Here is a 21,251-nt window from a genome sequence, read left to right on the forward strand (position 1 = left end):
GTCAAATTTGACTAATAAAATGGATGTGAAAAAACTCAGTAGTTTGTGACACACAGACGTTGAAACAGTCACAGTGTTAAATGTTGTTTGATGCTGACTGTTAAATGGGGGGGGGGTAAATAAAGACTCAGTAGGTGGCAAACGCAAAGCAGGGTAGACAAATTGTCCTGTACTAAAATCTAAATGCAGCATGTAATTGCATATATGTTTTTTATGCACTTTAAGGCTGGGTGCCCACGTAGCGTTTTTCAAGCGTTTATGCTGCGGATTTCCGCAGCGGAAACGCTTGTGAAACGCTAGGTAATCCGCACCCCATGGTCCCCAAGGGGATTCCGCATGTTCTATGCACATGCTGCGGATTTTTCCGCAGCGTTTATGCTGCGTACAAAAATCCACAGCATGTCATTTAATTTTGCGGAAGCGCAGCGGAACTCCCGCCATTGACTTGCATTGAAACGCATAGAAACCGCGACTGTACATTTGTACAAGCGGCTTCTATGCGTCTCTATGTGCGGATGGTACCCAGTTCTGGAGGAGAGGAGACTCTCATCCAGACCTGGGTACCATTGTACCTGTAAAAAAAGAATAAAATAACAAATAAAGTTTATACTCACCTTTCCGAAGGCTTTTCTCTGAATGCCGGCATCGCTTGAGGACCTGCGGTGACGTCACAGTCATGTGACCGCAGGCCCTTCACCGCTCAGTCTCGCGATATGCCGGCAGCCGGGAACCAGACAGGAACGAGCGCTGCTGCCACGCCGGGGCCTCGGGGGTGAGTATAGCTTTATTTGTTTTAATTTTTACGGTTCACACTGTATAAATCCATGCCGTTTGCATGGATTTATATAGTGTGACCTAGTTGTCAAGCACTTTCCAAGTGATGCTATCGCCTGGAAAGCGCTTGTCAATCTGTATGCGGAAACGCATGTGAATCCGCATGTGGATCTGCATGTATTCTGCAGGAAAAACGCATGCACAATCTGCATGCGTTTTTTCTGCCAGGGAGATGCAGAAATGCTGCAGAAATTTTCTGCTTCATTTCTGCATCGTGGGCACATAGCCTTACTTGTGTTTTTGTTACATTTTTACTTGCATCTCTTATGCATTTATTTAAAAGGGTGGAAAACGCTGCAAAAATACCAAAAGTTTTGACATCCTGCGAATCTGAAAAAAGGTGTTGGAGCTTAATAAACACAGGGAAAAATGTGCCATGTGAATGAGATTTTAGAAATCTAATTTATTTTGCTGCTACTGTAAAACACTGCATTTTTTATGCAGGAAAAAACGTACAAATAAAATGGTGTTGGCAATATAATATTTTGGTCTTACTTTGCAACTTAAGGGCCTAGACACTTTGCAATCATTGAGGGAACCATGAATTCAAAGGAGTATCACACCCAGTGAATGACCTCAAACTGAAGAGTCTTTGGGTGATGAAACAAGACAATGACACAAAACATACATGGAAATCAAATGGAAGACTGGTCGAAATAGATGAATTATGTTTTGGAATACGTCACAGTCCTGACAGATGCTAGTAAATTACCTGAATAGGACTGTACATACAAGGCATTCCTGAAATATTCATGAAATTAAACATATTTACACGGCGAAAGGGTCCAAAATTCCTACAAAAAATACAAATGTTACCTGTAGCTACAGGAAACATTTGCTGGAGGTGATTTCTAATGAAAGGGGTTTACAGATTATTACATGAATGGTTCAGGTACGTTTTGCCTGTATTGTGCATGTTTGCTCACTGTTCTCAATAAAAGAACACAACTAGAACGATTGCTTGTGTGTTATTAGTTTAGTTCGATTTTATTTGTCAGACCACATTTTATTATTATGCTGGCAGATTTGTTTGGTATCATTTCATGACTTTTTTCTTTATTTGTGGGATAGATGTTGCTTTTTTTTGTACGTAGAACCAATACATTTCCATTTGTAATCATATCCTAAAGATAGGCTATCAATATCAAAGTTTAAGAAAAGTCTCATTAAATGGGGTTCTCCAGTGATTTGATATTGGTGACACCCGGTACCACCACTGATCTGCTATTATTAGCTTCGGCGGTGGCTGATTGTTAACATTGAGTGGTTGCCACACATTGATCAGAGCCTCGCAGTTCAGCTCCATTCAATGTTTCCATCCCCAGAGCTAATAACAGCAGATCAGTGGGGGTGCCGAGTGTTACCAATATGAAATTACCGGAAAACCCCTTTCTTGATTCTTCTGAGTGTGCTTCATGTTAGTCACATTGAAGTCCTCAAGAATTCTGTCTTATTAAAGTTCTGTGTATGTAACTGTAATACTAAATGTGATGTTGCAGTTCCAAGTAAATGATTGCACGTAAAAGGAAAATTATTTTATAATAATAAAATTAAGAAATGTACATTATGATCACATTTTTATTCTTGTACAATATTACGTTTCTTAATTTAGCATCGAGAACATTGTGGATTGTGAGTCATTAGATTTATTCTTTTAATTTGGTGACAGAATCATTGAATTTGAATGTGTCTGAAAGTAATTACTTAGATTTATAGCCAATACTGTGAAGACGAAACTTCTTGTCTACTTAGTAGGTGAACGAATGAAAGCATTTTCCAACATGTTTTTATGTAATTTACGTCAGATCATTGACTGTTTTTAATCATATCACTTAAAACAGGGTGAAAACTGGAGTGCAAGACACCTTCATGACGTACGAAGTTTACAAAGATGAAATTACATTGCAGTTAGTGGAAAAGGCTTGTCAGATGTTGGGTAGGTCTGCATGAAAAATAGATATTTTGGCCAATTCACCAGACTGTTTTCGCAAGTATTCTGGTGTAAAACTGCTTGAAATTTTGCAAAATATTTGCGTAACTCACAGTTTCAGAAAAGTGAGCAAAGCTTGGTCCGGAGGTGCATGGCCAAGTGCGACTGGAAAATTCATCATTATTTAGGCCATAAAAAATTGTGTAAATTATGACAGAAATGTGCATCTCTTGTAGTGGCATTTGGCAGCTAAAATATGCACCAAATTTATTAATTAACTCTTAACAAATTTGGAACATTTTATTCCAGTGCACTCTTCATCAAGACTGGCGCGCAAAATATCAGTCTTGATGAATCAATACCTTTGTGCTTTAAAATATTTGATTGTTCCTATTGGTTACTGTTTTTCTAATTATTTTTTTTGCTAATACATTTGTAATATTTAAAAAACATTTCATACAGTTGCAGACAGATATTAATTCATACCCATTGCAAATTAGGTCTAGTAGTAAAATTTACAATTTACAAAAAATTTACAAATTTTCTGCTGTTTGCAATGTATTAATCAAACAAGAACAATTTATATAGCTCAACACAAGTGGTTTCTCCAAACTCAGCACAAAATGACAATTTTACTGACTACTGCAGTCTCCTGATTATTCAACCCCTTAATGGCAGGAGTCTTTAACACTAAGTAGAGCAGTTGGCTGTTATAATCCGCTGCAAATGTGATGCATGGCTAAACATCAGCTCCAGGCAGGATTTCTGAGTAATCTTAGCCCATTTCTCATGGGAAATGACCTCCAGTTCACTAATATTCTTGGGTTTGTGTGGTGCCACTCAAGAGTAATCCAGTACTTCTTCTAAAAATAAGGCTTGGTGGATTTTGCGATGTGCTTAGGATCACTGTACTGCTGGAAGGTCCAGTGACGCTCAAGCTTTAGTTAGCTTCCTCACAGATAGCATGATGTTTTCTCCAAGGATTTCTTGATACTTGATTGAATCCATCTTGATCTTGCCCTCCATATAACTGTAGTTGGGTGTCCTTTTAAGCGTATGCTTCATTCTTCCTCCTGTGACACATAGGAATCAAACATTACAGTTTTGTTTCATTGTTTCACAGAAAAAAAAACAAAATCTCTATGGCTTATTTATATGGTCTTAAACATTTTGGAGCTAACTTTTCTTGTGATCTTGAGTCAGTAGAGGTGTACGCCTTGGAGTTCAGGCATGGAGGTCTTTAGCATGTACCTTAGTCTGCAAAGTGAAACTTCCATGCCTGTTGCCACCAGATATTGCTTCAGGTCTTTTTGGGGTTGCTCAAGGGTTTTTGACCACTTGCCTCCTTAGGAATCTGGTGGTGACGTGAACTCTACTTCCAACTGCATCTCTGAGAGCATTTAGTGCCTTTGCTATCTTTTTGTATCCTTTTTCTTGTTTATGCAAGGTAATGATCTCTTAACTTTTTGGACCACCTTTTTGCCACCCCAATAATATTAATGAACTCAAAAACATCATTGACTACGAGGAATAGGCTAAGATTCCTCAGGAACTCTGCTAGAAGCCAGTGCTTGGTTATACATCAAGTTAGCAGCAGGTCAGAACAGCCAAAGGTGCTCTACTGAGTACTAAAGACGTTTGTCATGAACGGGATGAATAATTCTGTGACTGCAGTAATCAGTAAAAGTGGCATTTTGTAGTAAATTTGGAGAAATCACATGTTATATTAGTTGTGATGAGATATTTACATTCTTCTTGTTTAATTGGTTTATTGCAAATAGAAGAAAGTTTCACATTTTTGGCAATAAACCTAATTTGCAATGAGGTTTTGAATAATGTAATTGCAACTGTATATGTCCATGCATATATATGTACATATTGTACATTGGGTGCCTAGGTATACCCATGCAGTATTTAAATCATCTGTTATTGATGGAGTCATTAATTAAAGTACAAGGCGATTATACTATAAAGATAATGGCAGAGAAGACCCTGGTGGACCTATCTAGGCTTGTACAAGATCGATCTTCCTACAGAGCGTTAATCCACCCAGTCGCCATGGCTCAAGATTGAGCCAAGGGCCGTTAAAAAAAAAAAGTTAAAATAAATGAGTAGGATTATTAGAAAACTCTGTTCTGTAGAACTCAGGACTAAACCAAGGCACTTATCTATGTCCTACTCCTACTCCTACCAACACCCTAGTGGTAACATGGAAAGAATCAAAGTTTAACTGCCAGATTCCTGAAGCAACATTAGTTTTATGGGATTGAAGAAAGCATTACAGACTGATAAATTGTGTTTGCTTTCTGTTTTTCCCTCATTTATTTATATGTTTCCAGTGTTCCTTTAGTGCAGAAGAAAAATATAATCAGTCAGGAAAATGTAATGTGACAGTCCCCATATATACTGAAGCTATGGCCAAATTTATAGCGACGTGTTACCTTTTATGAAACATTGATTATAGTGGAGGGGGAAGGGTGCAGGAAGAAGAGATTTTGTGTAAGCCACACTATAGGACACCTGCTAGTGGTGGCTGAAAACAGAAGGAACATTTGGGCAGATTTATCCATCAGAATTGTGGCAAACTGCTAAAAATTGGCTTACATACCATGTACCAGATTTCTTAGATGTTCGAGTTAATTTCTGTGCCTTACTAAATACTTTTCAAAAGTGTGTAGAAACATGAGAATGGCTAAGTGGAGTCCTAAAATGTGGCAAGTTTATTTTTATTAATAAGGTGCACCACAACTTGGAGGCAAAAACTTGTCTAAAGTTTGCTTTATTTTAGACAATATTATTAATATTGCTATGTTATTCTTTAAACTGGTCGTTTTCTGTTTTCTGTTTGGGTTCATCTACATTGCACTAGGTACATTTTATAACACTTTATCTTTTTGTCTAAGCAGAATTTAATGAATCATTTTTGTTATGTTGTATTTGAATATTCAATTATTCTAGAATTGAGACTTTATTATAATGTACTGTTCCCCAGGTGTTTCGCCAGAGGCTGTTCTACAGCAGTTCGGAGAGTATTTCTTTGAATTCTGTAAAAGGTCAGGCTATGACCACATGCTGAGGACACTAGGCGGGAATCTCTATGAATTTATTGCTAACCTGGATGCCTTACACAGTTATCTATCGTTATCTTACCAGGTGAAACCAAAATGTTTACATTTACACAAAATGTTACAATGTGCTTATCTAACAATCTTTTTAATTACTGGCAAGAAATGGTGCATGCAAAAATATGAAAATTTGAGAGTCCTCAGTGGTTGACTTAATACCTTTTAATGGCTAACTGAAAAGATGGTAACAAATAGAAAACTACTCAGGTTTCTTCTTCAGGCATAGTATCATGCACAGTGCATGCGAGAAAGCAACATCTAAACTGAAAGAATAATCCCAAGTGGAAATATGCATCCTTTTATGGAAACCAAGGTATAAATATGTATATGTATATGTATATATATATATATATATATATATATATATATATATATATATATACAGCTCAAAAAAATAAAGGGAACACTCAAATAACACATCCTAGATCTGAATTAATGAAATATTCTCATTGAATACTTTGTTCTGTACAAAGTTGAATGTGCTGACAACAAAATCACACAAAAATCATCAATGGAAATCAAATTTATTAACCAATGGAGGCCTGGATTTGGAGTCACCCCAAAAATTAAAGTGGAAAAACACACTACAGGCTCATCCAACATTGATGTAATGTCCTTAAAACAAGTCAAAATGAGGCTCAGTATTGTGTGTGGCCTCCACTTACCTGTATGACCTCCCTACAATGCCTGGGCATGCTCCTGATGAGGTTGCGGATGGTCTCCTCTGGGATCTCCTCCCAGACCTGGACTAAAGCATCCGCCAACTCCTGGACAGTCTGTGGTGCAATGTAACATTGGTGGATGGAGCGAGACATGATATCCCAGATGTGCTTAATTGGATTCAGGTCTGGGGAATGAGCGGGCCAGTCCATAGCTTCAGGAACTGCTGACACTCTCCTGCCACATGAGGTCTGGTATTGTCCTGCATTAGGAGGAACCCAGGGCCAACCGCACCAGCATATGGTCTCACAAGGGGTCTGAGGATCTCATCTCGGTACTTAATGGTAGTCAGGCTAACTCTGGCGAGCACATGGAAGGCTGTGCGGCCCTCCAAAGAAATGCCACCCCCACACCATTACTGACCCACTGCCAAACCGGTCACGCTGAAGGATGTTGCAGGCAGCAGATCGCTCTCCACAGCATCTCTAGAGTCTGTCACGTCTGTCACATGTGCTCAGTGTGAACCTGCTTTCATCTGTGAAGAGCACAGGGCGCCAGTGGGAACTTTGCCAATCCTGGTGTTCTGTGGCAAATGCCAAGCATCCTGCATGGTGTTGGGCTGTGAGCACAACTCCCATCTGTGGATGCCGGGCCCTCATACCACCCTCATGGAGTCGGTTTCTAACTGTTTGTGCAGACACATGCACATTTGTGGCTTGCTGGTGTAGCGCCCCGAGGGTTCGGCCGCTACAGGGGTATTGCACCTCAGACCGGAGGTGTGATATTCCACTCCCAGGTAAGGATGGAGTATGGACCAGGGCTCAGTTAGCTGCATACAGCACACACACCCCATTTCCGAGGGACAGCTCAACGGTGCTCCCACTAGACATAAGTGCAGGCACGACCGACCATGTCCCTGCTGGAGTGGGGAGGGAGGGGTGGAACACCCAGTGCTGTAGGGGCAGATAGGGGGCGGTTCCTGAGCGTAGGAAGGAGCCCATTGGTTGCTGGTCACCTGGGCTCATGGCTAGAGGGAGGTATAAAAGGTGGGCACCATCTTAGATCTAGGTTCATTCTGTGGAGAGGAGAAGACAGGGAGCAGCAGCTCAGGCTGAGTGCTGCTCCAGAGGCAGGCCTAGGGAAGAGGCCGGGGCCTGAGAGGAGAAGGAGAAGTGGGCCTGGAGAAGAGGCCGAGGAGGAGGTGAAGGGGAGCTGAGATTCTGGCTCATCTCAGCTCCAAGAGAAAGGAACAGAAACAGAAAGGAACTGCAAAGAAGGAGAGACAGAGAAACAGAAGGGCTCAGGAACAAGAAGGTGGAAGGGACCCTAAGAACCCACGAGAATCCAGGGTGCAGGGTCAGGCAGATTAAGGGTACCGGATCCCAAGTTGGTGGAGGAGAAACAACCCTCAGCCAAAGACCGGTCGTCGTGATCATATATTGGTGCGACACCTCATCAAACCTGCTAGGAAGGCACCATATAGGACAGCGGAGGACGGGGCCCACGTTTAGCCGCACAGGTCCGCGGCAGCTGGACAATAGTGGGTCACTGGTGAGGCAGGCCAGAGAAAGGATAAAAGGGGGTCCTGTGCCATGCTCCTGAACTGCCTGGGAGTTGACCGAGCCCCTCACCTGGTGGACGCAGCACGGCTCAGGCGGTCACTGCTGGCCGAAGTGACCTGGAACAAACGAACTGTGAGTAAAGACCCTGGACTGTAACTTGTTGTCTGTGTGCTCCTTCGCGCTTCCAGCACTATCAGCACCGGGACTCGCACTACCATCACTCCCAACATCCACTACACTGCCCTGGGGCTGCACTCTTCCCGTGGGGAGTCACATCACCTCAGCTGCACCCATCATCAGCCCCAGCGGACTGCCTTGCAGCGGCGGTTCCTAATAACCGCAATCCACGGGTGGCGTAGTCGGACATTATTTGGAGCGCATAGCAGACTACCATTGGCCTGACCACCCTGAGCCGCGGGACCGGGCCGCCACTACTACTACCCCCATCGTTCCCCTATCGCCTGGATCTGCGTGCCCCACGGCCCAGGGGGCGAGTCACTGGGGCTCTGGCAGTGCTTCTCCTGTTCCCCCTTGCACAAAGGCGGAGGTAGCGGTCCTTCTGCTGGGTTGTTGCCCTCCTACGGCCCCCTCCACGTCTCCTGGTGTACTGGCCTGTCTCCTGCTAGCGCCTCCAGCCTCTGGACACTACGCTGACAGACACAGCAAACCTTCTTGCCACAGCTCACATTGATGTGCCATCCTGCATGAGCTGCACTACCTGAGCAACTTCTGTGGCTTGTAGAGTCCGTCTCATGCTACCACGAGTGTGAAAACACAACCAACATTCAATAGTGACCAAAACATCAGCCAGAAAGCATTGGTACTGAGATGTGGTCTGTGGTCACCACCTGCAGAACCACTCCTTTATTGAGGGTGTCTTGATAATTGGCAATAATTTCCATCTATTGTCTATTCCATTTGCACAACAGCATGTGAAATTGATTTTCAATCAGTGTTGCTTCCTAAGTGGACAGTTTGATTTCACAGAAGTTTGATTTACTTGGAGTTATATTCTGTTGTTTAAGTGTTCCCTTTATTTTTTGAGCAGTGTACAGTACAGACCAAAAGTTTGGACACACCTTCTCATTTAAAGATTTTTCTGTATTTTCATGACTATGAAAATTGTACATTCACACTGAAGGCATCAAAACTATGAATTAACACATGTGGAATTATATACTTAACAAAAAAGTGTGAAACAACTGAAAATATGTCTTATATTCTAGGTTCTTCAAAGTAGTCACCTTTTGCTTTGATGACTGCTTTGCACACTCTTGGCATTCTCTTGATGAGCTTCAAGAGGTAGTCACCGGAAATGTTTTTCACTTCACAGGTGTGCCCTGTCAGGTTTAATAAGTGGGATTTCTTGCCTTATAAATAGGGTTGGGGCCATCAGTTGTGTTGTGCATAAGTCTGGTGGAAACACAGCTGATAGTCCTACTGAATAGACTGTTAGCTGCTTTTTTCTTGCCATAATACAAATTCTAAGTAAAGAAAAACGAGTGGTCATCATTACTTTAAGAAATGAAAGTCAGCCAGTGCGAAAAATTGGGAAAACTTTGAAAGTGTCCCCAAGTGAAGTTGCAAAAACCATCAAGCGCTACAAAGAAACTGGCTCACATGAGGACCGCCCCAGGAAAGGAAGACCAAGAATCACCTCTGCTTCTGAGGCTAAGTTTATCCGAGTCACCAGCCTCAGAAATCGCAGGTTAACAGCAGCTCAGATTAGAGACCAGGTCAATGCCACACAGAGTTCTAGCAGCAGACACATCTCTTCAACAACTGTTAAGAGGAGACTTTGTGCAGCAGGCCTTCATGGTAAAATAGCTTCTAGGAAACCACTGCTAAGGACAGGCAACAAGCAGAAGAGACTTGTTTGGGCTAAAGAACACAAGGAATGGACATTAGACCAGTGGAAATCTGCTTTGGTCTGATGAGTCCAAATTTGAGATCTTTGGTTCCAACCACAGTGTCTTTGGGCGACGCAGAAAAGGTGAACGGATGGACTCTACATGCCTGGTTCCCACCGTGAAGCATGGAAGAGGAAGTGTGATGGTGTGGGGGTGCTTTACTGGTGACACTGTTGGGGATTTATTCAAAATTGAAGGCATACTGAACCAGCATGGGTGCCACAGCATCTTGCAGCGGCATGCTATTCCATCCGGTTTGCGTTTAGTTGGACCATCATTTATTTTTCAACAGGACAATGACCCCAAACACACCTCCAGGCTGTGTAAGGGCTATTTGACCAAGAAGGAGAGTGATGGGGTGCTACGCCAGATGACCTGGCCTCCACAGTCACCAGACCTGAACCCAATCGAGATGGTTTGGGGTGAGCTGGACCGCAGAGTGAAGGCAAAAGGGCCAACAAGTGCTAAGCATCTCTGGGAACTCCTTCAAGATTGTTGGAAGACCATTTCCGGTGACTACCTCTTGAAGCTCATCAAGAGAATGCCAAGTGTGCGCAAAGCAGTCATCAAAACAAAAGAACCTAGAATATAAGACATATTTTCAGTTGTTTCACACTTTTTTGTTAACTATATAATTCCACATGTGTTAATTCATAGTTTTGATGCCTTCAGTGTTAATGTACAATTTTTATAGTCATGAAAATACAGAAAAATCATTAAATGAGAAGGTGTGTCCAAACTTTTGGTCTGTACTGTATATATACACTGAGTATATATATATATATATATATAAATAAAATCTATTATGTAGTCTCCTCTCATTATGTCATTATATATATTGCCATCCCTTATTACATTGTGACTCTTGTTATGTACAGCACTATCCCTTACATATTGGATTCCCGTTATAGTGCCCTCTATTTCTTACATACCGTCCTCTCTTGTTAGATATAAACAGAAATGACTCCTGATGGAGCATGGGAAAGCTTCTGTAATGATGGAGGAGACTGATGGACTGGTCTTCTGGTCAGATGCTGTCCCATCAACAGACTTTTTATATCTAACCAGAGAGGACACTATGTAATAAAGAGAGGGCGCTGTGACTAACATAAAATGAAAATACGCTATGTAAGGGACGGTGCTATACACAACAGGACATAATACTATGTAATAATAGGACAGCACTGTACATAACAACAGAGGATGGTACATAATAAGGGACCAATCCATACATAACAAGAGAGACGATGGTACATAATAAGGGAAGCCCTTTACAGTAATAATGTCCCCCATAAGGGCCCCTTCTGGGATAATGTTTCTCAACCTGGCTTCCTCCTTGGTATAATGTCCCTCATCCTGGTCCCCTTCCTGGTAAAATGTCCTACATCCTGGTCCCCTTCCTGTTATAATGAGCCCTATCCTGGGCCCCTTCCTGGTATAATGCGCGCCATTCTGGTATATTTGTTACCCATCCAGGTTTAATGTGCCCCACCCTCGTATACATGTCCCCCATCCTGGTATAATGTGCCCCATCCATGTATATATGTGCCCCATCCTGGTATAATGTGCCCATCCTGGTATAATGTGCCCCATCTTGGTATAATGTACCCCATCCTGGTATAATATGCCACATCCGCGTATATTTGTCCCACATCCTGCTACAGTGTGCCCAATCCAGGTATATATGTGCCCCATCCTGGTATAATGTGCCTCATCCTGGTATAATGTGCCAGATTCTCGTATATATGTCCCCCCATCCTGCCCATCCTGGTGTAATGTGACCCATCCTCTTGTATATGTCCCACATTCTGCTATAATGTGTCCCATCCTCTTGTATATGACGCGCCCCCTGGGCCATGTTCAGGGGATACCCGGAGCCGGATCTGGGTAGGGGTAGTAGTCCTTGTGGCGGTGACCCGGTCCGTGCCCAGGGTGTCAAACTAAGTGGCAGTCTATGGCAGTAGATGTTAACTTGATTGTCGACTACGCCACCCGTTGAGTGCGGCTTTGAAGCCGCCGCTGCAGAGCAGTCCACTGAGGCCGGTGGTATATGTGCAGCAGTGATGGTATAACCCCCAACGGGAGGGGTATGGCCTCAGGGCAGCAGGTGTAGATGATGGGGGTTGTGATGATGCAAAAAGAAGATTCAGAGTCAGGAGATGCAGTTCAGGGTTTTTACTTACTGGTGTTCTTTTGGTCACTCTGGCCTTGAGTGACCACCCGAGCCGTGCTGCGTCCACCAGGTCCTGGACTCGGCCAACCCCCAGGCAGTTCTGGAGCGTGGTCCTGAGCTCCTTTCTGACTCTCCCTTCCTCTGGCCGTTCCCACCAGGGATCCACTTTTGGCCGGCTCCCTCGGGTCTCTTGGTGGTCAAGCCTCCTCTGGGCTCCCTGACCCTATACTCGGTGTGCCTTTCTAGTGGATTTGGTGAGGGTCGTGGCAGATCCTGACCACGACCTCCGGTTCCTGGCTAAGGTTCGTTTTGGGCCTCCGCCAGCTTGGGATCCGGTACCCTTGTCCGCCAACCCTTCACCCTTCTGTCCTTATTCTGGGATCTTGGGGTTCCTTCTTGTTTCCTCTCTGGATCCTTCTCACTCCTCTCTCTCTCTCTCTGCAGGCTCTGCTCTGGAGCTGGGCCCAGCCGGAGCCACAGCTCCCTGTCAGCCCTCCTGGCTGAGCTCCTCTGCTCTGCTCCTCAGGCTAAACTCTGACCCTGTTCTAAGATGGTGCCCACCTTATATACTCCCTCTATGTGTGAGCTCAGGTGACCAGCACCCAATGAGCTCCTATCTTTACCCAGACTACTCCCCCTATCTGCCCCTACACTACTGTGATGTTCCACCCCCCTCCCACTCCAGCCAGGGACAGACGCTGTCGTACCTGCACATAAACTGGTGGGAGTACCGTCGTTCTGTCCCCCGGAAATGGGATGTATGTAGTGCATGCAGCCTACTGAGCTCAGTTCCACACTCCATCCTTACCCGGGAGTCGAATACCACACCTCTGGCTTGAGGTGTAATACCCCTGTAGCAGCCGAATCCTCAGGGTGCTACATATATGTCCTACATCCTGCTATAATGTGCCCTATCCAGGTATAATGTGCTCCATCCTGATATAATGTGCCTCATCCTTGTTTAATGTGCCCCATCTTCTTGTATATGTCCCCTCATGCTGGTGTAATGTGCCCCATCCTTTTGTATATGTCCACCATCCTGATATAATGTGTTCCATCCTCTTGTATATGTCCCCCATCCTGCTATAATGTGCAGGATTGCAAATAATTCTTTCAGTGAGGTAAAACATTGCTTAAAAACAGGCAGTTAAATGTTTTACCTCACAAAAAGAATCATTTGTGATCCCATACTGTGCTATCTGTATACTCTTTTTCTTCCTCTCCTGCCCAGGAGATGTGGTATGATCACACCATGTTCCTGCATGGTCAGACACAGCCATTAGACAGCATATAGTAGGGGCACATTTATAAGATTATCTCAGCACAGGAACATTTTTATTTAAAGGAAACCTGTTATCACAATTTAGTTAGTTAAAATAAAGGTATGGCCATAATAGAGCTTTTATACTGATTTAACAGATACCTGTAGGGAAGAAATCCACATCCTGGTTCTTGTTTAATTCACGTTAGAAGTTTAGGTGCAATATCCTCTCCGTGCATCAGGGCGGGACTTTGAGGCGGGACTTGGGTAGAGTTTTCAGCTCTGCTGTGGCCCCGCTGTGTTTGTACGAGCCTCCTTTATTAAAGTTGACGCTAGCACCACCCTTGTTGCTGGTAGCGTTTGTGCACGTTCATCTCTCAGTGGCCTTCAGCAAAATGGTGCCGCTGGCGGTGCATGCGCAGATTCAGACCTCGGCTTAATGATCTGCAGAGATCTCAACTTATTTTTATTCCAAGATCTATAGATTAAAATGAACCTTGTTCGTGGGAAAACCCCTTTAAAGGAATCTGTCACCAGATTGACAACTTTTGCTTACCGTCAGCAGTCCCACAATAACCCATATGCTCTTGTTCTATACAGGCCATGAATGCTCCTTCTTTCAGGGTAGAGATGAATGATGATGGCTCAATGCATCTGCATTATTACTCAGACAGAAGAGGACTGTGTCATATTGTTCCAGGTAACCCAACTCCACATCATATTCTTAACTGATAAATGTAACAAGCGATGTGAGTGCAAACAATGCTTGACGATTGTTGATATTGTATTTTGCTTAATTAATGCATAATATTAATTTCCTCTTTATGTACTGTATAGCGGATCTTTCAGCCTAGTATGATGCCCTATGTAAGATTAATATATTACAGCTACAGGAACTTTCTCACAAAGATATGCTGTTTGCCTGCTAGGAATATTGAAAGAAGACGGGAAATATAGGCCCCGATTCATTAAGACTGATGATGTACATGACCGTCTTAATGAAGGGGTATGAAGAAGTAAGAAGAGCCTTATGAGCCTTAAGAGTAGGGTTGAGCAGACACGTGGAAGTTTGGGTTTTGTTACCCGACCTGAACTTTATTCCAAAGTTCGGATGGGGTACCAGACCTGTACCCGAACTTGAACCAGTATCCGAACCCCACTAAAAAACTATGGTGACCCAAACTTTTGAGCTGGAAAATATTCTCTATCCTCCCGGACTTCCCCCGAAACTCCAAACATTGCAACAGACTTCCGGGAGAAGTCCGTGTTTGGCATTTAGCACCGGACACTAAAGTGGGTAAGGAAAGTATTCAGACGCCTTTAAATTTTTCACTCTTTGTTTCATTGCAGCCATTTGGTAAATTCTAAAAAGTTCATTTTTTTTCTCATTAAAGTACACTCTACACCCCATCTTGACTGAAAAAAAAAACAGAAATGGAGAAATTTTTGCAAATGTATTAAAATATGAAAAAATGAAATATCACATGGTCATAAGTTTTCAGACCCTTTGCTCAGTATGGAGTAGAAGCACCCTTTTGAGATAGTACAGCCATGAGTCTTCTTGTGAATGATGCAACAAGTTTTTCACACCTGGATTTGGGGATCCTCTGCCATTCTTTCTTGCAGATCATCTCCAGTTTCGTCAGGTTGGATGGTGAACGTTGGTGGACAGCCATTTTCAGGTCTCTCCAGAGATGCTCAATTGGGTTTAGGTCAGGGCTCTGGCTGGGCCAGTCAAGAATGGTCACAGATTTGTTCTGAAGCCACTCCTTTGTTATTTTAGCTGTGTGCTTAGGGTCATTGTCTTGTCTTGTTGGAAGGTGAACCTTTGGCCAAGTCTGAGGTCCAGAGCACTATGGAAGAGGTTTTCATCCAGGATATCTCTGTATTTGGCCGCATTAATGTTTCCTTCGATTGCAACCAGTCGTCCTGTCCCTGCAGCTGAAAAACACCTCCATAGCATGATGCTGCCACCACCATGTTTCACTGTTGGGATTGTATTGGGCAGGTGATGAGCAGTGCCTGGTTTTCTACACACATACCACTTAGAATTATCACCAAAAAGTTCTATCTTCGTCTCAGACCAGAAAATCTTATTTCTCATAGTCTATGAGTCCTTCATGTGTTTTTTAGCAAACTCTATGGGGGCTTTCATATGTCTTGCACTGAGGAGATGCTTCTGTCAGGCCACTCTGCCATAAAGGCCCGACTGGTGGAGGGCTGCAGTGATAGTTGACTTTGTGGAACTTTCTCCGATCTCCCTACTGCATCTCTGGAGCTCAGCCACAGTGATCTTGGGGTTCTTCTTTACCTCGCTCACCAAGGCTCTTCTCACACGATTGCTCAGTTTTGGCTGGACGGCCAGGTCTAGGAAGACTTCTGGTGTCCCCAAACTTCTTCCATTTAAGGATTATGGGGGGCCACTGTGCTCTTAGGAACCTTAAGTAATGCAGAAATTCTTTTGCAACCTTGGCCAGATCTGTGCCTTGCCACAATTCTGTCTCTGAGCTCCTTGGGCAGTTCCTTTGAGCTCATGATTCTCATTTGGTCTGAAATGCACTGAGAGCTGTGAGGTCTTATATAGACAGGTGCGTGCCTTTCCAAATCAAGTCCTATCAGTTTAATTAAACACAGCTGGACTCCAGAGAAGGAGTAGAACCATCTCAAGGAGGATCAAAAGGAAATGGACAACATGTGACTTAAATATGAGTGTCTGAGCAAAGGGTCTGAATACTTAAGACCATGTGATATTTCAGTTTTTCTTTTTTAATAAATTTGCAAAAATGTCTACATTTCTGTTTTTTTTCAGTCAAGATGGGGTGCAGAGTGTACTTTAATGAGAAAAAAATGAACTTTTAAGAATTTACCAAATGGCTTCAATGAAACAAAGAGTGAAAAATGTAAAGGGGTCTGAATACTTTCCCTACCCACTGTAACTGTCCGGTACGAACCCCGAACTTTTAAGTTTGGGTTTGCTCATCTCTAGTTAAGAGCTGCAGGGCCGCTGTCTGTTATTATTTGCAGTGGTGACATCATCTCGACAGCGCTGCAATTAATAACTAAGGTCTGTGAGTGATTTGTGCCGTCAACTTGGGCAGAGTGGCTGAGCTCAGTTATTGGCTGCAGCGCTGTCGACATGATGTCTCCGCTGCACACATTAACAGACACTGAGAGCAGCGGTGGAGACTCAGAGCTAGATGCGGAGAGGGTGAGTAAAGCAGATTTTTTTTTCTTTTTTCGAACAAACTGCATCCAGGGAACAGGAATTTTTCTAAACCAGAAAACCCCTATAATTTTGGCGACTGATTATGTATAACAGAACAAGTTATAAATATAGGCTCAGCTATTATAAACATTAATATATCTATTTTTCTATTGTTTAGGTATCATGGGGGCGGTAGCATTGGACTTTTTTAAAACTGAAATTTCAATGGAGATAATAAGTCAATCAGATGAGGAAGAGAGAACAGGAAAAAAAGAACACATTGTTTTTCTAGTTACTCAGCGACCAATAGTTCCCCCCAAATCTTCCAACAAACAGACATCGCAACAAAACAATAAACAGGTTTGTCATTATTTCTACTGTTTGCTGCTAGTGTTGTCATTTCCAGTGCTGTGGGGTTGGAGTACTTGAATTTATGTATGTCCTCCAACAAGAAATTTGGCCTTGAGAGGAAAATAATAGTCCCCATATGTCTCCTACTGTGTGACTGATGTACAATTTGATAGTGGCAGTAGACTGCGCCAGAAGAAGGATCTATCATATTTCCAGCATGGCTACGAATGTGATATTTCCAATAACAGAAAAGCTGCAGATAACAGATGTATTGAACAGTTGTGGTGTGAACATTATCTATTGGATCATAACTGGCCGTTTGAGAACTGCACCTGCGTCTTTTCCTATGCCGCCTACATTCTTGGCCTATAATTCACCCGCATCATCCAAACCATTTTCATCATTTTTATTTCTGTGCTGTATAACGGCTTTCTGACAACAGAAGAGATCAGTATACTACACATGGCATACAAAGCATGATCCTAAACCTCTTAATAAGTGCGGTACATTGTATTAATTGCTACTTTAACACACAGCAGAGACATATCCACAATAGCTGGACATGAAACGTTATAGTTGATTCTAGATCATAAAACAGCATCTTGTAGTTTGACTATTAGGGCTCGCTCACACGACCGATGATGATTCTCTCTTTTGAGAGAATTGGATTGATTGTGATAGTGAGATTCGGCTCAAACATTGATCAGAGTTTGAGCCGATAGTTTACTGTAATTCAAGTCTCTCGCATGAGACAATTATATCACAGGAGCGGAGAAGACGGAGAACTTAATTTCTCCATCTTCTCCATTATCTGTGTCCACTTAAATCACACCACACTCAGATGACATCCGAGTGCAGTCCAATGTTTTACACGCACCCAATGACTTAAAATAGTAGGCATGATCTGATTTGCGGAGCCACTCGCAACATGCTGAAAATTTTTTCTCATGCTGATGAGAAAGTTGAATAAATTGATACATTGATATTTGTGATCTGATGATGTTTTTCTTAATATGCAAATAAGGTGTTAAGATCCCTGGGCAGGATGAGAGCCTGTATCTGGAACTTATTTCTAGCTTAGCGAAGACTCTTAGAGGCGAACATACCATTGGTGCAACCTCTGCAGCAGCTCAGGGGCCCAAGCAGAAAGGGGGCCCACTGGCACATCGAAAACTGCAAGCAGCTTTTGTCACAGATACATTATTAGACTGCAAAGGCCCCATACAATTTTCTTGCACAGGGGCCCTCTGTGCTCCTGCAGCCTCTCTATGTAAATTGAACCCCTCACTGCATGTGTGACGTCAGGCTCCATTCAAGAAATCAAGGGCATGCGCAGATCTCCTGGGCGGCACATCCGTAGAAGACAACTGCAGCCAGTGCCCATAGAGGCGCATAGCACTGCCCTGAAGCGAGGACTGTGGCGATGTGTGCACCAGCAAGATTTAATGAAGGAGCCTGACATCACACAACCAGCGAGGGAATCAATTAATATACAGCTATGGAAAAATAAGTAAAATAAGCTATGGAGGCAGACTCTTGGGAAGATTTCTGTCCCGCCCAGAGATCTTAACACCTCATTTATGTACTAAGCAAAAAATGGATTACTCTGAAATAATTTATTGGATCATGGATATCATGGTATCGTTTTATTCAAATTTCTATGACCTGCATGACCATAAAGATGGTTCAAGTGGGTTGATCCTTCTGACAGATTCCCTTATGGTTTTCTTTTGTTCAACTGAGTGCAAGAAAAATGTCATAGGATTTGTATCTTTGAGAGTAATTTCATCACCAAGTTGGCTTGGACCTAAAACTACTTTTATACATCCGTGAGACCCGTCCTAGTGCTGTTTTTTTCTCAGACAGCACACGGACCTATAGAGTTTCATTGAGCCATACACACATTTAAAAACAGGTTAGTGTCTCCAGTCTGTTAACATGTCTTATTCTGATCAGATTTTACAGATCAGACTCGGACATTGAAGCCTGTGAAGATCCATGAGACACGAATGAAACTAGGAATATAAACTCTGTACTTTCAAAGTTCCATCCTAGTTTCAACTGTTTTTAACTGATACATAAAGAAAAGAGTCAATAAAGAAAAAAACTAAAGCAATTAGGATGACACCTGAGAAATTTCTTTCGGTTGCTAACACATTGATGTGTGAATGTAGCCTTACAGTGGGAGGTGGAGGAAATACTACATATATTTACACAGGGGCAGATTAAGGCATTTTCTGATTTTGTATTACTCCGATCAAAAAAATTAAGGGAACACTTACACATCACAATATAAACCCAAGTTAATTCAACTTCAGTATATATAAGTCTTTCCCATTAGGAAGCATAGGTGATTGTGAATCAATGTCATAAAGTGATAACAGGTGCACTGCAGAGGCAACCACATGACAACCCTCAAAAGGGGAATGGTGGTGGACCTAGACAATTACTCTCTTCTCGTCCTTCAATACTGTGTCTTCTCTAGCTTTGCTAGTGTCCGTGTCACTACTGGTAGCATGAGGCGTTACCTGCTGCCCATTCAGGTAACACATGTAGTCCGGTTCCTCCAGGCACATCCATATGTGTAGTCGCAAGAACGTTTGCTGTGTCTCCCAGCACAGTCTCAAGACCACAGAACGGATAGCAGGACACAGGCAGTTACCTGAGGTAATTAGAACCGGGCCACTAAGGGCATCAACCTAACAGTAGGACCAGTATCTGCTTATTTCTGAGAGGAGGAACAAGAGGAGTACAGCCAGAGCCGTACAAAATGTCCTCCAGTAGACTACTGGTGTGAATGCTTCTTACCAAACTATCAGAGACAGACTCCATGAGGTTGGCACAAGAGACCGATGTACTGTAGTGGGACCTGTGCTCACAACCAGCACCGTGCAGCTTGATCATCAGAATTGGCGGGTCCCCATTGGTGCTCTCTTCTCTTCACAGATGAGAGAACGTGAGTAGACATGATGTTAAAGGCAGCATAACATTAACCACAGCATCTCCAGACTCCTTCACTGGGCACATGTGATAGACATGAAAGAGTCAGGAGATGATGTGGTGACTGTTATGCTGTCTGCAACATCATCCAGCTTGACTGCTTTGTTAGTGGGTCAGTGATGGTTTGCGGAGGCATATCCTTCGAGGGTTTCTCCTCCATGTCAAACCAATATATATCCGGGCCACTATTAACTACCAAGATGAAATCTTCAAAGCCATTGCCAGACCTTATGGTGGTACATTGGGCCCTGATTCAGGTCTGGTAGGAGATACCCATGGATGCCATCCGCCTTCTCATTACGAACATGCCCAGATGTTGTCAGGAGTGCATACAGGCACATGAGGGCAATGCACACTAATGAGTTACATTATGAGTTGCTAAGAATAAGGCTGTGTGCCCACGATGCGTTTTTTAAGCGTTTCCGCAGTGGCAAAAACGCTGCAGAAACGCTTAAAAAACGCATGGTAGAAGGCCTGCCATGTTCCCCAATGATAATCCGCATGTGCTGGGCACATGCTGCGGAAATTTCCGCTGCGGATTATCATTGCGGGAAAAAACGCAGCACTACCAATTATTTTGCGTAAGTGCTGCGTTTTCGCCGCCATTGACTTGCATTAGATCGCATGGATTCCGCATCACTGTATATGTAGATGCGTTCTAATGTGCGGATGGTACCTAGGTCTAGAGAAGAGGAGACTCTCCTCCGGACCCGGGTACCATAGAACCTGTAAAAAAAAAAAGAATAAAATAAAAAATAAATATATACTTACCTTCTGGCGGCCCGCGGTGCGCTCCTCCGCGCATGCCGGCAGTTCGCGATGGACTGAAGGACCTGCGCTGACGTCATAGTCATGTGACGGGTCACGCGACGCTGACGTTGGCAGGTCCTTCAGTGTACCGCTGCCGGCAAGGGAGAATGGAGGGAAGCAGGACACCGGGGGCCATCAGAAGGTAAGTATAGATTTATTTTTTTATTTTTTACCATTCTTTAAGGTCACACTATATAAATCCATGCCGTTTGCATGGATTTATGTAGTATGACTAAGTTGACAAGCACTTTCCAAGTGATGCTAAAATCGCCTGGAAAGCGCTTGTCAACCCGCATGTGGAAATGCATGTGAAGAACGCTTCACATCCACTTGTCCCTGGCAGGAAAAACGCATGTACAATCCGCATGTACAATCCGCATGTACAATCCGCATGCGTTTTTTTCTGCCAGGGAGATGCAGAAATGCTCAG

At 43.3% G+C, this 21,251-nt stretch overlaps 1 protein-coding gene across 1 annotated transcript in view; it reads left to right on the plus strand.

The window, feature by feature from the left end:
* LOC141259151 (guanylate cyclase soluble subunit beta-2-like) overlaps positions 1-21,251 on the plus strand; it is a 168,902-nt gene that overhangs the window by 97,653 nt on the left and 49,998 nt on the right. The window contains exons 3-6 of the mRNA XM_073674688.1: positions 2,676-2,770; positions 5,757-5,917; positions 14,056-14,155; positions 16,839-17,020. Of these exons, the coding sequence (XP_073530789.1) occupies positions 2,676-2,770; positions 5,757-5,917; positions 14,056-14,155; positions 16,839-17,020 (538 nt within the window). The remainder of the gene's footprint in view (positions 1-2,675; positions 2,771-5,756; positions 5,918-14,055; positions 14,156-16,838; positions 17,021-21,251) is intronic.

This window comes from Phyllobates terribilis, unplaced genomic scaffold (assembly GCF_046119375.1).
Source record: "Phyllobates terribilis strain yellow unplaced genomic scaffold, ASM4611937v1 Scaffold_3__8_contigs__length_932513732, whole genome shotgun sequence".
Lineage (NCBI taxonomy): Eukaryota > Metazoa > Chordata > Amphibia > Anura > Dendrobatidae > Phyllobates > Phyllobates terribilis.